The sequence below is a fragment of the Lepisma saccharinum genome, chromosome 4 (genome assembly GCF_977018435.1).
Source record: "Lepisma saccharinum chromosome 4, izLepSacc3.1, whole genome shotgun sequence".
In the NCBI taxonomy this organism is placed as follows: domain Eukaryota; kingdom Metazoa; phylum Arthropoda; class Insecta; order Zygentoma; family Lepismatidae; genus Lepisma; species Lepisma saccharinum.
The window spans coordinates 108,194,543-108,210,428 of NC_139232.1; the positions used below are offsets into that span (position 1 = coordinate 108,194,543).

General features: G+C 37.5%; 1 protein-coding gene across 1 annotated transcript in view; it reads right to left on the reverse strand.

Moving 5' to 3' along the window:
• Positions 1-278: 278 nt before the first annotated feature.
• The window catches only part of Sos (Son of sevenless guanine nucleotide exchange factor), a 121,785-nt gene continuing 106,177 nt past the window's right edge, over positions 279-15,886 (reverse strand). Inside the window, exons 22-25 of the mRNA XM_083121087.1 lie at positions 15,464-15,707; positions 14,288-14,430; positions 8,679-8,955; positions 279-3,485 (exon numbers count right to left, since the gene is read on the reverse strand). Of these exons, the coding sequence (XP_082977213.1) occupies positions 3,025-3,485; positions 8,679-8,955; positions 14,288-14,430; positions 15,464-15,707 (1,125 nt within the window). The 3' untranslated portion in view covers positions 279-3,024. The remainder of the gene's footprint in view (positions 3,486-8,678; positions 8,956-14,287; positions 14,431-15,463; positions 15,708-15,886) is intronic.

The following is a 15,886-nucleotide window of genomic DNA, read 5'->3' on the forward strand; positions in this document are numbered from 1 at the left end:
ATATTCACAATAGTTTAATAGGCTTAGGCAGCCATGAAACTATTGTGAATGTCTAAACAGGAAGAACAAACTAAGAGTTTTACATGAATGCTCTACACGGGATTTCGGGATTATAAAAATAAGTAATTTTTGATTTGGGAATATCATAGCAGCTTATTGAAAGTAGAGGAAATTTAAAAAATGGCTTCGCTGGCATCAGCTGAGACAACACAGCTTTACACCTAGCCAACTTTAGATCTAAAAAGGTTTTGGGCAATAATACGACTCCCAATTTTGTCTTGGATAAAAACATTTAATTTATAGTTGCAATGACTGCAATAACAATTTTCATATATATACAAATATTTTTTTCTGCAGATAGCATAGTTGTGGTTGGGCTTACCTAAGGAAGCAATGAGCAACGTGGTCTGGGCATCTGAGAGATTGTTAACTGTGGTTGTGAAGTTCTATGGAATGGCATGTCCTTACTTTAAAAACAAAATTCACTGTACACATTACAAATGTTGCTACTCTGGAATGCTGATTTGAATAACAGCAGCATCAAACTAACACAAATTGCCCTCTATTATCAAAATAAATAATTTATCTAGCAAAGCTCAAAAAATCTAGGTTTTGTTACTTTTCTTTGACATGTATGTACTTTATCTCATTTTTTTAAAACAAAAAACCTTTGCTTTACTGCTTACATAACATTTAGTATATTCCATCGATTTCAGTAGATACTGCAAATTATAGTTTCACTCCTTTCCATACACATTACGAACTTCTCTGTAAATAAAAGGACCCAGTTACTGTGCTAAATATAACAATCTAAACAAAACAAATTTAATCAATTTTAAATACATCATTTTCTTTTTATATCTGTACTATTGCTATGACAGTTCAGAATCTAGCATTCACGTTTTTAAGGACTACAAAAAACAATAATAATAAAAAAAATATATATTTCAAGATTTTTTGAAGGGGTATCTTGATAGTTCTACTTTGAAGCCAATTAAATGCTTCTGTGCATTTAATTTCTGAAATAACCAATTGACTATCATAAGGTAGTCTAGAAGTAAAAATAAAATTTGCATGATATTCACTTACACAGAAAAGTTATAGCAGCAGTTTGTTGAAATAATTTAACTTTAAACAAACAGAATTAAATTACATTTTATTCACTATTTAATATTAATATTAAAAACACCAGATTCCCTGTTTTTACCACAAGCGACATTTCACAAATTTCTCATCCGACCTTGAGAGATTGGAGGACGTAACCAAAACTAAAGATTACATAGGTTACCGAATCTTTCCAAAAATAGTTAACTGTTTGTAACAAAACATGTGTAATAAAATGAACAAGTGGGTTCATTAGAAATAAACAATCATCAAGTTTTGTTGGGCCTTTTGATATGAAAGAGAAATTTGCAAAACATCACCTGTTGTAAAACAAATAATTTGCTGTTTATGATATTACTTGAGAAAACCGTTTCAATTTACATTAGGAGACATTGTGGCAAGGCAACCCAACTTAAAATGTATATACAAGTTTAAAAATAAGAACAGTACATCTGCATTTCTACATACATACACATGGAAACCTACATATGTACATTATATTACAGTTTCAAAATTCTCGTCATTACAATACCATTTCAGTATATTACAAGGATAAAAAATACATGGCAACTTAAGCGCATCAAATTAATTCTCAATGAATTACCTCGGAGAATGACTATCAGGAAATCCTTGTACTTTTATTTTTAGCTATACTAAAATATTGCCTACGCACAGAACTTGACCACCACAGTGTTTGTTTGAATTAAACCATTCCTGGCACACTATAAACTGTAAGATATGAACTGGCCACTGGTTCATGGAACTGGAACATAATTTAGTGCAACTGTATGAACAGAGTAATTTCAGAAAGGACACTACACCATGTTACAACAGTTTTAATACAGCACAAAGTTTCAGGTAATCAGACACAGGTGACCAACATTGATATGGATGGCTCCTTTCAGTCAACTCACAATGACTACGAAACAGCTAAATATTTCTCTAAAACTACCATATATTTTTTTTTCTCATTATCCAACTCAGTCCATATAAACAAGTAAACAATGCATTATCCAGTATTAAAAACCTATAGCAAAAACTATATTTTCTGGCATACTTTATCACAGTTTCTTGCCTATTTATTTTTTTACTGTCCTTCACCTATTACTTGGCAAGTAAGCAGCTAAAATAGTCCCCCTATGATATGGACTAGAGACATTTTTATCACTTTGCTAACTGACAACGCGGAACAATATGGGAAGTCAAAATGGTCGCATTCTCTCAAATGAGTAGACAATACTGAGAATTCCTTGAATGTAGAATAGAAGTAGATTGATAGAATAAAGGGTTGTTTACCCTTTGCAAATAGATTTTGGTTTTACCTCATGAAAGATAATTTCTGCTTGCAATTCCGATCATGCAAGATGTATTGTTTTTGTTCTTTTATGAACATGACTGCCCACTAACCACCTTGGCCCAATAATATATTTCCCATGTTTTTTTTTCTTTAAAAAGTTTGCATCAACTTACATTTTCGCTCCAAAAAAAATCCTGAAGCTATCACCCCCATTTTATCACACCCTCAAACTATACACAATGAAATACAGAATACTTACAAAAAGGTAATGTTCCTTCATTATATGGTACTGACTATCATTCAATCTTAATTCTTTTTATTTACAATAATAGCAATCACATAAACACACACACACACACGCACACCCACACACACACACAAACACTGGATCCACTTTTGAGATACAAATACCTCAATCAAATTACACCCTAGCTGTCTGTCAGTTTAGTCAAACTAATATTGGTCAACTCTGCAGAATCACACTAACATGGGAAAATATGAACAGCTACGCAAGCCATGGCTAGGTAGACAAGTAAAATACAACATATGTACAGCACAGTGACTATGTCAATACAAGTATTTTATTCAGGTCCCAGAACTTTCCTTTTAATCTGAGTGACCAACTATCTGGCTGTGTTTCCATTGTTGTGATTAAAATGGAACGTTTGTTTGTAGGTCTTTGGGGGCAACTGAGGGCCAGGCCTCTCCAACAAGTCCCTGGCTACCCTGACAGATGGCGACGCCGCCGTCCCAGTCGGACAGTACGGCGGAACCATTTCCAACCGCGGTGCAGACCCTGGCATGTCCCTCGTGGCCCCGATACTCGAAGGTGCATTTGAATTGGGAGGGGCAACCATGATCTCAGATCGAGGGAAAAGTCCTGGTCCTGGCAACACTGAATTGAATGCCATTTCAAGTCTGTCTTGAATTCTGGATAAGGCTAGCTCTTTGGATTCACGGCTCAATCCGCAAGTGTGACCATGACCTGGCACATTGCTCCAACTGGGACTAGTAGGTGGATAGATGTTAGTCTCTCGATGGTTAGGTGTTTCATTGTATTTGAAGTGTAGAGAGTGAGATTTCCCTGGCGGAGAAAGAACAATATATGTGAATACTTAATCCTAATCTTTATTAACATAAACAAGGCTATGTAATAGGGCTGAGTCGATACCAATGCATCAATAATTGGTACCTGCAGACAATTTCTAAGAATATTCATCTTTCTCTGGGTCTGCATAAATCCCGCACAACATTTTTGTGGAGTCGAATTATGCTGGTGGCCTGTGATGGTCTAGTCGGTAGGTGCCATGCAGGAGACCCGGGTTCAAGTCCTGGAGTGGGTGATCAACAGGTCATCCCCCTGCATGAAAGAGCTCTGGGGCTCACCCAGCCTCAACTAAATGGGTACCTGGGGTCCTACCCCACATCTCCCTATATATGCTCCATGGGATGGGAAACTTTATCTTTTTTTTAAAAAAAAAAATATCCTGGAAATTATGCACAATTTGAAATCTTAATATATTTTGCACCAGCATTGGGGAAGGAGGAGGAGGGGGGGTGTAGTTTACATTACTAGCTATTTTGGTGCAATTCTCAAATATTTTAAAAGCAATTTAAACATAATTGGAGTGGAATACTTACACAATGTTAATTAATATATTGAACAGCTTTTAACTGTTACAATTTTTAAGCATCAGTATCGGTTGGAATGAATCTAGGAGTATCAGTTCAAAGTGGTATTGGCTCAGCCCTATTTATATATTTAACACAGATCTTTCTTCTGAATGTGTGCTTCAAAATAACAACATTAATAAGAACTTATGTTTCCTTAGTGGCTAAATTAAATTCCCTACATGCAAATGTTGAACGAAATAAAAATGTTACCCAGGCATTTTCCCTCACATGAAATATCTAATGACCAAGGTTCATGTGAGAAAAAGTGATGTCCAGAAAACCTATCTAAAACATATCAGTTCAGCAGGTTCAGTGGAAGATCGTCTATTCAAAATAACTTACTCGTTGTTCCACGTAAAAGTTTGAGAGGAGTAACGACTGAGGAAGCTGCCAGAAAGACAGTGAAACCAATCACGCTTCACACTTCCATGCGGAACAAGTGTTCGTTGTAGATCATGTCCAAAAGTGTAATCTAATATAAAATGCTCAAATGAAAAAAATATGGTCCATAATATTCAAGGTAAAGTTCCATATTTTTGAACTGCAGTTTTAATTCATGTCTCCTTTGTTCAATTTATTTCTACGTATACACTTTCTTATTTCAATACATTTTTCACATACATTTCTGACTGTAGTGACTACCTTGTTCTGAGCAGTGTATATGTACACATAATACTCTTATTTATTTATTAAGATTGATAATTTTTCTCCACTTCTATTTGGCCCTCTTAACTGCAAATTTATAAAGATGAGAAGAACCATATTTTTTCTACCAGAGATAACTAAAACTACAAATAAGTTATCACCTAACATATGAGTAAATAAGGATTTCACTCAGTTTAATGTAAAACCATGCTTACAACAAAAAATTGACGTCCTGGTTTTTGTCCGATCCTTCATATCTAAAAGCAGGACATTTATAACCAACCAACCCTGAATGAAAACTAGACAATGAAACTGAACAGAAAAGATCGGGTAAGGTAAAATATAAGCTTAAAACAATTATTTTGCAATTCTAACTTCCTTCAATTAATAATATTTGTTAACTTACTGAAAAATTAATGATAATTTGGAGCTGAAACAGGGATCAAACTTGGGTTTATAGATACCCAGTCACACCTAAATTCCTATTCGATCACTCTAAGCCCCGCGACAGGTTAAGTTTGCAGCAGATTTTATGTATCAATCCACTCGAGAACGACACTCAGCATACCCGTGCCAGTCTCGCCCTAACTGCTGAGCTGTTCATTTCACAGACAATGAGAAAATCCGCAGTATTACAGCGGAACTATATTCTGCGCGCACGTTTTGGTCTATGTATGCGAAAAGTTGCTGCAAAGTTAACCTGTCGCGGGGCTTAGCTATGTACATGCGCTGATCAACAAAGAGTGAGACTGTTTTTTTTTTTTTTTTTTGCACAGCATTCTGTATTGTTACATGTTTGCAATGTGCATATTGGACAAGAGTGGGGTTTCATACATAATACCCAGAGATAGCAGCACCATCGGATCCTTTCTTTGGCAGCAACCAGGCCCGTTCCCAGGATTTCTTTGAGGGAAAGTTATATATACAGCGTGTTTGAAAAAGAACTCCCTAGTTTTAATGTGTCCTAGAATCTGTACAAAGTGACATACAGTATTCTAGTTTGTGGTGTTTGATTCATCAACTCTCCAAGTTTGGCACCCATGCAGTTGGTAGGTCTGCTTGACCTTGAGACGGCACCAGTGCTGTGTTTTTACCTTTGTTCCCTCAGTTCAGTTCCGGCGTTCGTGTAGTGCAGAGCAACTCAGCAACAATGTGTACTCCGCAACAGAAAGCGCAGTGTGTTATTTGGTTTGTGAAAACTGAGTCAGTTATAACAGTGCAACGTAATTTTAGACGTCAGTATGGTGGTGAACCACCTACAGCAAAAACTATCCGTCATTGGCTAAAGTCTTTCAAGGAAACCGGTAGTGTTTTAAAAGGTAAATCACCAGGTAGACCGAGAACTTCCGAAGATGTTGTTCAACAGATCCGTGTTTCGTGTGTTCGGAGCCCGAAGAAGTCATTGGCCAGACGTAGTCTACAATTAGGAGTGCCTAAAGGTATAGTGTATGATGTTGTTATTGAGGCGGAAAAGGGGCTTGTGTTTTTCCAACAAGATGGCGCCCCACCTCATTACAGTAAACAGGTGCGTGTGGTTCTTAACACTCGCTTTCCAGGAAGGTGGATAGGCAGGGCTGGCCCAATACCTTGGCCACCACGAAGCCCAGACTTAACCCCACTGGACTTTTTCTTTTGGGGCCACATAAAAAATGTTGTGTACAGTGCTAGGATCAGAGACATCAATCATTTACGGGAAAGAATCGTCGCTGCAGTTGGGACAGTTACACCTGAAATGTTGGTGAATACGTGGCGAGAAGTGGAATATCGTCTCGACGTGTGCAGGGCAACAAATGGATCCCACGTTGAGGTGTACTAACATTGAACAAAACTTGAAGGAATCCTCTTTCATGATATGTACTCATTGATGTAAGTTTTCATTACTTTCCCTATTAAATTTATACTTAAAACTAGGGAGTTCTTTTTCAAGCACCCTGTATACGTATATATATAGATAAAAGAAAGGAGGGCCAAAAGGGCTAAATAGAAAGTAAAGACAGAGAAAGGAAACATTCTCCAGACAGTGGAAGAAATTCGAATTTTCGCAGACTCAGTGTTGCATCTTCAGTGGAAGGAGAAAAGACGGAACCGGAAGTTAGAAACCTGTAGAGTTGCCAGGTCTTGATTGAAGTAGTAGTACGGAAAAAACACTTCTGTCACCAGGCTCCTCGAAAACTGTAAGTGATGGGGCAAGGTGAGGTGGGGTGGGGAAGTTACTGGGCAACCTTGTTCAGGCCACGTGGAATGGTTGCACTCATGGCTGATATGTAGGCCCTCTCCCATCTTTGCGAACTGAGGTGTTGGCTGGTTGGGGTAAGAGATGCATGATCACTCCCCGGAAGCAGTGATTGAAAGGATGAAATCAGAGAGAGAGAGAGAGAGAGAGAGAGAGAGAGAGAGAGAGAGAGAGAGAGAGAGAGAGAGAGAGAGAGAGAGAGAGCACACACACACCCACACACACACACACACACACACACACACACACACAAATTGAAATTTTTACAAATTTGCAAAATCGTTGATGTTATTTTTGTAACTTTTTACAAGTTCCCATTTAAATAGTTCATGGTTCGAAGATGGGGGGGGGCATGGCCCCTCCTCTGGGTACGGGTCTGGCAGCAATGCTCTTTGTTTTAAGCACTGAGTACATTTCACACAACATACATTGAAGGTGAGGAACAGTATGCAGCAATTGAATGGAGACATGCCGTGAGGTGCTACGATTCTTTGATAGTGCTTTTCTAAAATCAGTTATCACTGGTGATGAGTCATGGGTGCACTAGGACCCAGGAGGAATACAAGTCAGCACAGTATGGAAATCGCCAGGGTGAAAAGGTGAAAGTTGTACCATTTGCAAGTAAGGTGATTGTAATCACTTTCTTTGACTGTAAGGGAATGGTGTACCAGCATGCAGTTCCCCTGCACACTACTGTTACAGCAGAATACTACATGTCAGTGTTGGCGACACTGAGGAGACACATTGCAAAGAAACGACCACAACTTCATCAGAATGGGTGGCAACTACATCATGACAATGCACAACCTCATGTGGCAAATCACGTCATGGCATACGTATTTGGCGAGATTCAACACCCCCTGTGTTCACCTTATATCCCAGACGTATGCCCGTGACATTTTTCTGTTCCCTGCACTCAAGTCAAAGCTATGGGGCCATCGTTTTGTGGAGTCTTGTGCAGTGCTGAAGAAATGTGAGGCGATTCTAAATGATCTCGTAAAGAATAGCTTACATCATGCGATGAAAAGACTAGCAAAAATGTTGTCATAAGTGCATTTAAGACGAGGGAGGACTACTTTGAAAAAGATCATGTAACCCTTCCACCAGAGTAATAAGTATCTGTACAAAAAAATCAGTCTCACTCTTTGTTGATCAGCCCTTGTATATTTAAATTATTTTGAAACTTCAAATTGCCTATGGCTAACTTTAGACACAGGACTCAGGGTGATTCCACATTAAATCTTAGAATTTTGACAATTGTTTTTTTATTGAGCGAGTGTGGATCCTATTGATGCTTTTACAAGTCTGAGATACAAATCAAATTTGTCTGATTTTTAGGGATTTTAAAAACTGGCTAATGTACAAAGGTGGTATTTTCAAGAGCATATACTTTGGAAATGAATCAAGGTAGGAAGATGAAGTTGGTTTGTCTTATTGTGAAGATAAATAATTGACCAGTGTTCAATCTTCAAACTTGAATAGCAAAAATTCCCCCACCAAACAATGTTACTTATTTTTAGGATATTCTGCATGTGTTTGAAATACCCCTGAGATATATGCATTTGAAAATCCCATGTTTTTCAAGCAAGCCATTAAAAAGTATCACAAAATATCAGCACAAATCTGAATTTTATCTAGAACCCTTGTAATGGCTTTCCCAATAATAGGATCCAAAACTGCATGATTGAACATGAAGTCACCTGATAACTGCTGAAACTGACTTACCTTGATGACTACTGTTGTGGAAGGTAGGACTTGGGCCATTTGGAATATGGCGTCGAGGTGCGGTTGCTGGGGGCACAGTTGGCAGACTGGAAGGCATCTCAAGAACTGAGTTTCTCCGGTGCAAACTTGAATCAGAAGGATGTGATCGAGTTGGCAGTGTCGAAGTGGAATGCATGCGTGGTAATGTACCTGTACCTTGGTCACGACGGGGTGGCAAAGGAGGGGGAGGTGAGGCTTCTCTTGGAGGTAGCATTGGAGCGTCTGGTGCCTGCTTCACCTGAAATGACAAAGTTTATGTGGGATTTATGAACATTTTGACTGATGGAGTACCACATACAATTCAATGCTTATTATTTATTATCTCAATTGGGTTACAATTAAGCCATGCAACATTTCATATAGAACAATATTAATACAAATAATGACTTGATGCCTTATGTAGTAAATAAATATACAAAAGTTACATCTAAGGAAAATAAGATGAATTTACATGAGTATGTAGTGTGTTACATAGTAGAAATGAAATAAAAAACGTTTGAGTGTTATACATATTTAAAAGAAACGAAGGTGTACGGGAGTGGATGGAATTACTGTTCAAAGGATAGGGATGAAAATTTTAAAGCATATGTGCATGGGGGGGGGGGAGGGGAGGAGGAAAGCACTGAAAATAATATTACTGAGAGTTGAATTTATAGGCATGTGAATGTAGAAGACTGCAGAACTGGCCTTTGGTGGTACTGAGTTTGACCTTCGTCGGGAGTGAATTCCAGGTTACCGCTGCAAGGTACAAGAAGGATTTCTGACCAAATCTGCTTTTGTTAGGTTTTGGGATGACTAGGTCTCTATGCAAGGACGATCTGGTGTTTCAGGCGCTGAACTTTGAGCGGAGCTTAAGTCTATGATGCAATGGAGATGATTTGTTATGAATACTATGTAATACCTTATTCAGGTAGATGTAATGTATTCTTGAAGTGACTGTGGGTATGTTGTAAATCTTGCGCAATTGTTGGGAATTATTTTCTTGGGAGTGCATGTGAATGGTTCTTAAGCAATTGTTTTGGATTGTTTCAAGTTTCTTCAGATGAGTTAAGTTACCACCATAAATAAGACTAGCCCCATACTCGAATACAGGATGAATAAAGGGAAGGTAGAAATGTCTACTAAGATTTCTATTGAGATATTTATGAATTTTTCGAAATATGTAAATATGGTGATAAATTTTACGGATATAGTTATTTATTTGGAGGTTAAAATTTAGCTGGGGGTCTATAATGATTCAGAGATATTTTAACATTTTCACTGCCGGTCCATTTTGCATTGCGCATGCAATAAGCCATTATCTGGAGGTTTCTCACTGGCAATTTTATCAAGAAAAACTTCCCTTGCGTAAAGGTTAGTTTGATCAATGATCAAATCTAAAATTTCATCAGGCAGAAGTAACGAAAAGAAATTGTAAGGATTGTTCCCAGGATGTTGCACTTGTAAGCCAGGATTTCCCGTAAACACAAATTTCTTGAGACGTGGATTATCATTCCAATCTTCATCTTGCATATCCATATTATGGTCATCACCACCATCACTAGAAACACTTCCAGAATAACAGACACCATCATTTACTTCACCGTCTGAATCCACTGACATATCCAATTCATCGTCCGTTCCATGCCAAGAGTCTTCCGAATCAACACATTCATCACTGGAGATGTCGAATGCTGCCTCTGCAATTTTATATATTTCTGCTTCCTTCAATTTCCTCGTTTGCCCGGTCAGTACATTGTTTTGCTCTCGGCGACCCTGCACCATTCGGCTCCATAGTAACGACACAAATGCGAAATCGCGAAACCAGTGGTGTAAACCAATGCAGTGATATGTTCCTCAGAGGCCAGAACAAATACAGGGTGATTTTTTTAAAACTCATGGTTTTCTTTGTGTAAAATATGTAAATGAAGCATTATTTCCATGCAGTTTGTGGCAAATGAATAAGGAAGGATGGGAGATTTATTGGAGTATGTATACCGGTTTATATGCATCCGGGTAATATCGCCCACGCCTCAACAAAAGCAGCAAATATTCACCAGTGTACCTTTCGCGTCTATATGGCCTGGGGGTTTGGATGCAGTGCGGAGGTTTAAGTTTCCTCCTGTAGATAGCACCGTTGTCATTGTCAACAATAACCAGGAAACTGAGCTCTTATATTGTTGTGCTGGAAAGTTGTGTGCTTTTGCGTAATTGTTGTGCTGAAAAGTTGCGTTATTGTGATCAGGACACATAGTAAGGATGGTGCACTTGCAGGAACGTGTGTTTATCGTGAAAAGTTTTTGGAAAACTGATTCTGTTGAAGCTACGCAAAGGGCATTTAGAAACAAATTTGCCTCACGTTCTGCCCCAGACAGGAACACAATATTGTCGCTAGTGAAGAAATTGGAAGAAACAGGATCGCTTCTGAGTGAGACAGGGAAGCATCGAACCCCACGGGCAGGTGTTGTGGAAGATGTCAGTGCTCTACTCTTGAGGTCACCCAAGAAATCTCTCCGTCGTTTGTCACAAGAAATCGGCTATAGCTATTCAACATGTCAAAAAGGCAGCAAAAACTGCGAAACTAAGGGCGTACAAAATTACAGCTGTTCAAGAATTGAAGGATTCAGATTAAGTTAAACGTGTAGATTACTGTAATTGGTTTTTAATGTTTATTGTGCGTAATCCTGATATCCTGAAAATAACGTGGTTTACTGATGAAGCCTGGTTTCATCTCTCTGGGTATGTTTATTCTCAGAATACACGGAAAATGAGTTGAAAATCCACATAGTGTAATCGAAATTCCGTTCCACTCACAGAAAGTTGGGGTATGGTGTGCTGACTCAGCATCACGTATAGTGGGTCCAATCTCCTTCAATGAAACAGTGAACACAGAGCGGTACAGAGCAATATTCATGGAATTTGTTGAAAGTTTGGATGACATTGAACTCACAAAGGGTTATTTTCAACAGGTTGGTGCTACATGCCATACATCGCATGACAGTATGGCACTGATTGAAAGTTTCTTTGCGAATAGGGTTATTTCAAAGGGATTGTGGCCTCCGAGGTCTCCAGACTTAACTTCACTTGACTTCTTTCTGTGGGGCTTCCTAAAGGGACATGTGTACACAAACAACCCTACATTCCTGGAAATGTTGAAGCAGAACATTATCATGGAAATTGCGAACATTAGCGCAGAAACACTATGTCAGACAGCCCTTAACATGGAACGGCGTGTTAGACTTTGTTTACAGGAAGGAGGTCGACACTTTCAGCACCTTCTTTAAAGGTGAGATGTTATGTTATATGTCTGTGCCATAATTTTTATGTTTTATTTATGTTTGAGTGAATACAAAAAAAAAGAACTCATTTTCATTAATTCAGTTTAGCAAAAATCCAATACTTCAATGTTATTGTAGGGTACACTGGTGAATATTTGCTGTTTTTGTTGAGGCGTGGGCGATATTACCCGTGATGCATATAAACCGGTAAACATACTCCAATAAATCTCCCATCCTTCCTTATTCATTTTACACAAACCGCATGGAAATAATACTTCATTTACAAATTTTACACAACAAAGAAAACCATGAGTTTTAAAAAAATCACCCTGTACAATCGCCAGCGACAATAACCAACTCAAAACTGGCGATTGCTAACTAACAATGCCAGCATCACACACCATGTGACGTCTGCTTTGCACAGTAAAAGCCGACGACACACTGTGTGTGTCATGGGCACTGAACATGTTAAATGGTTACTCAAAGGTACCTTCGTCTCATTAAGGGTAATATCTATTGTGTTGGGCAGGATTCTCTTACCAGTGTGAAGCACCATGGCCTTTGTCTGATAGTAAGCCTACATAATTTTGGAAATGTTCCAAAAGTAATATTTTTACATGGCCTTGAAGATTATGACAGACAATACTTCATTACTCTTCAGTTAGAACCAGACTAAATTGTATTTTGTATTTATTGTATACTTTGGTGTGTCTGGTTGTTTTTCAGTATTTTTCAGTTTTATATGGCATCTCGATCAATTTTGAGTTTTCTTAGTTTTGTCTTGTTCCTTCACACTTGTTTCATGCATTGTTATCAAAATTGCAAATTTCACTTTAGAGATTCAAGTGCAACCCATAGCTTAAAATTGCTGGGAAATTGTTAAGCACTAAGTATAATTTTTTTAAAACAAAATATACATGCAAATATTCCAAAGCTAATGAAACCACTCCTTTAAGCATCTCTAAAATTTATCTTCAATAAAGGATTTTCTAACAGTAATATTTCAATAAAACATGAACATCAAACTACCACCACAAAGTGTGACCACATCACCAGAACACCCGTCAGTCAGACTCAGTAGAACAGTAGTAAAATTTCAGCCCAAGCCATTGGTGTGGCAATAAGCTAAAACATTTCCAGTTAAATTCTATGGAATGTTTACAGAATCTGGAGTTTCCCATCAGGTTCTGTTGAATTACTGTTTTAAGTCCACTTTATGGGCTAATCAGAAGTGGACCTACTGTTTAAAATGGGATCCGAACCACTGTGCAATGTGCCTCCACCGGGTTCAGGTTCTGATGAATTTTATAGATAATCCTATTGAAGAAAGAGTTAGAGTAAACTTAGGTATCTCGCTTAAACTTAAGTGCAGATGTTAAGGAGACAAGATTATTCTGTTCAAGAAACTACAATTTTCATCACATCTCAGGTGTATAGATCTAACTTTAAAACTATACAAGCTTAAGGTAAGACTGGTCTAGAATTTGGATGAGTCATTTGTAACTGAACTTCAACTAAGGGGAATTGAGAGTGTGTTCAACAATCTATAGTGAGATGTATTTACTTTCATGTTAAACAGTATAGTATTTTCACGATTATGGCAATATACCAGATATGATTTATTTCAACCATTGTAGGGAAGTGTTGATGTGGAGAAAATGACACTTATCTAGCATACGTTAATCCAAGTTTACCTGCAATCAGCAGCATTGATGAAAACCTGTTACAATCTCTATTAACACTAACAATTTTTCGTGTTACACCAAAGCCTACATATAAAATTTTGGCCAAATAGCTGGTGTGAAGAACGAACTAATTAATTACTGACTATAATTACAGTCCCTTGATAAATTAGCATTTTAAAGTGAAACTTCGATTTTTTTAAAAATATTATGTGGCATTCAATATCCTCATAGAAATGGCATGATCAGAGAATCACAAGATTGTACAAAAATGGGGGAAAAAAGCTGATATGACGAACATGGAGATTAACACCTTAGAAGGTGTCAAAGAAAACTTTACTCTCAAACCATAATATTTAATTTTTTTAGCATTTATGGATAGCAAATCCTCTAGAAAGATGTCCACGATAAAAGTAGTCTCATCCTTAATTGACCTTAAAAATCTATCGTGAGGAATATTTGCCAGAATGAAACAAAGAAAAATTACTAACCAAGTCACAAACACAAAAATAATGATCTTACCAACCACGGTCCATCCCTGTGAACAATGTATTATCTATTGTATACAACAAATACACACATTTTTAGGTAATGCAAAATTTCTGATCAACAAGACAAACTGGTTCCATACCTTTGGCGAAGTATCACCAAGAGAGCTCTCCCTCTTTCTCCGTGGAGGTAGTGGTGGTGGGGGGTTGGTTGCAGGTAAAGATGGTGAAGGTGACGTAGACAATCCAGGGGCCGTCGATGTAGGTCCTGGCGATTGATTCCCACCTAAGAAAACAAAGCAAATATCCTTCAAACATTACATCAAATTCACTAAAATGACTTATACCAGGGTATCTACCAAAATTCTTGACCTTTTCATGACTTTTCTTGGCCTTTCTTTCTTTTATCTTGACTTCCCTCCAGTTTTCTTAACATTTATTTAATCGCCCGCTACTTAATTAAGAAAATATATATTTTTATTCAATGAAAAACCCCTACCACAAGGCTGGGACATACTGTGGCTGGGTGTGTATTACTCACTATATAATATAAACAATACTAAAAATACTATAAAATTATTAAAAAAACTACTTACGTAAGTGAGTATGCAATTGTTGAAGAACGACGTTTCAGGGTACAACTGCCCCCTTCATCAGGTTCAATTCTTTCTAAGCACTAAAACATAATGCTGTGTTGTAAAGTGTAATATGAGGATTAGGTACTTAAAAACTCTCCATGGCATATTTCAGTTTAAAAAACCTCACTATTTAAAATACCCATTAAAGCCAAAAACACTTGTATCCTTAAATAGTGAGGTTTTTTAAATTGAAATATGTCAGGGAAAGTTTTTAAGTGTTTTTCACCCAACCCTCTACCTAATCCTCATATTACACTTTACAACGCAGCATTATGTTTTAGTGCTTACAAAGAATTGTGAACCTGATGAAGGGGCAGTTGCACCCTGAAACGTCGTTCTTCAACAATTGCATACTCACTTACGTAAGTAGTTTTTCAAAATAATGTTATACTATTTTTAGTATTGTTTATAACACAAGGCTGGTAAGATGAAAACGGAAGCTGTACTTAACAAGAGATTTCGAGTTGCTTCTATTTTTAATGCATGTAAAAAATAATGCTTCAGACTTAATCCTGGATGGGGAATGGGCACATTACTTTATTTAATATTTTTTTCAAAACTTTATGCATAAAAGAATCAATTCTTAAGAAAGAGTAAACAAATCTTAACCACAACTCAATACAATTTGATTGATTGATTGCAACAATACTCTAGTATTCAATTTTTTTAAAAAAATCTTACCTGGACCTCCTATGAGGACAGGAGCGAAAACACTGAAGTCTGAATTTGGACCATGTGGAGGAGTAATGGGCGCAGATGTTGTCTGAGGAGTTAAGACGCGTGGAGTGTCTTCACCATCATCCACTAGCCGCTGTGTGGAGGAGAACAGGCTCATGGCTGGAAGAGGTGTGGGGTGGCTCTTGCCAGGAAGATTCCGAGGCTTGATTCCAGGCGATTTCAGCTGCAGATCAGGCCATCTTCTCGGCTATTGAGAGATTAATTTAATATTTTGCATCAGTTAATTTGGCCGAAAATGTATTCAGAAATTAGTCCTATAAATATAAACACTTTTGGACATTTCAATTTCAATCACATATCTATCACACAGGATAAAGGTAAATTTCACATGCAAATAATGCAGAAACTTGAACTGAACAATTTCTA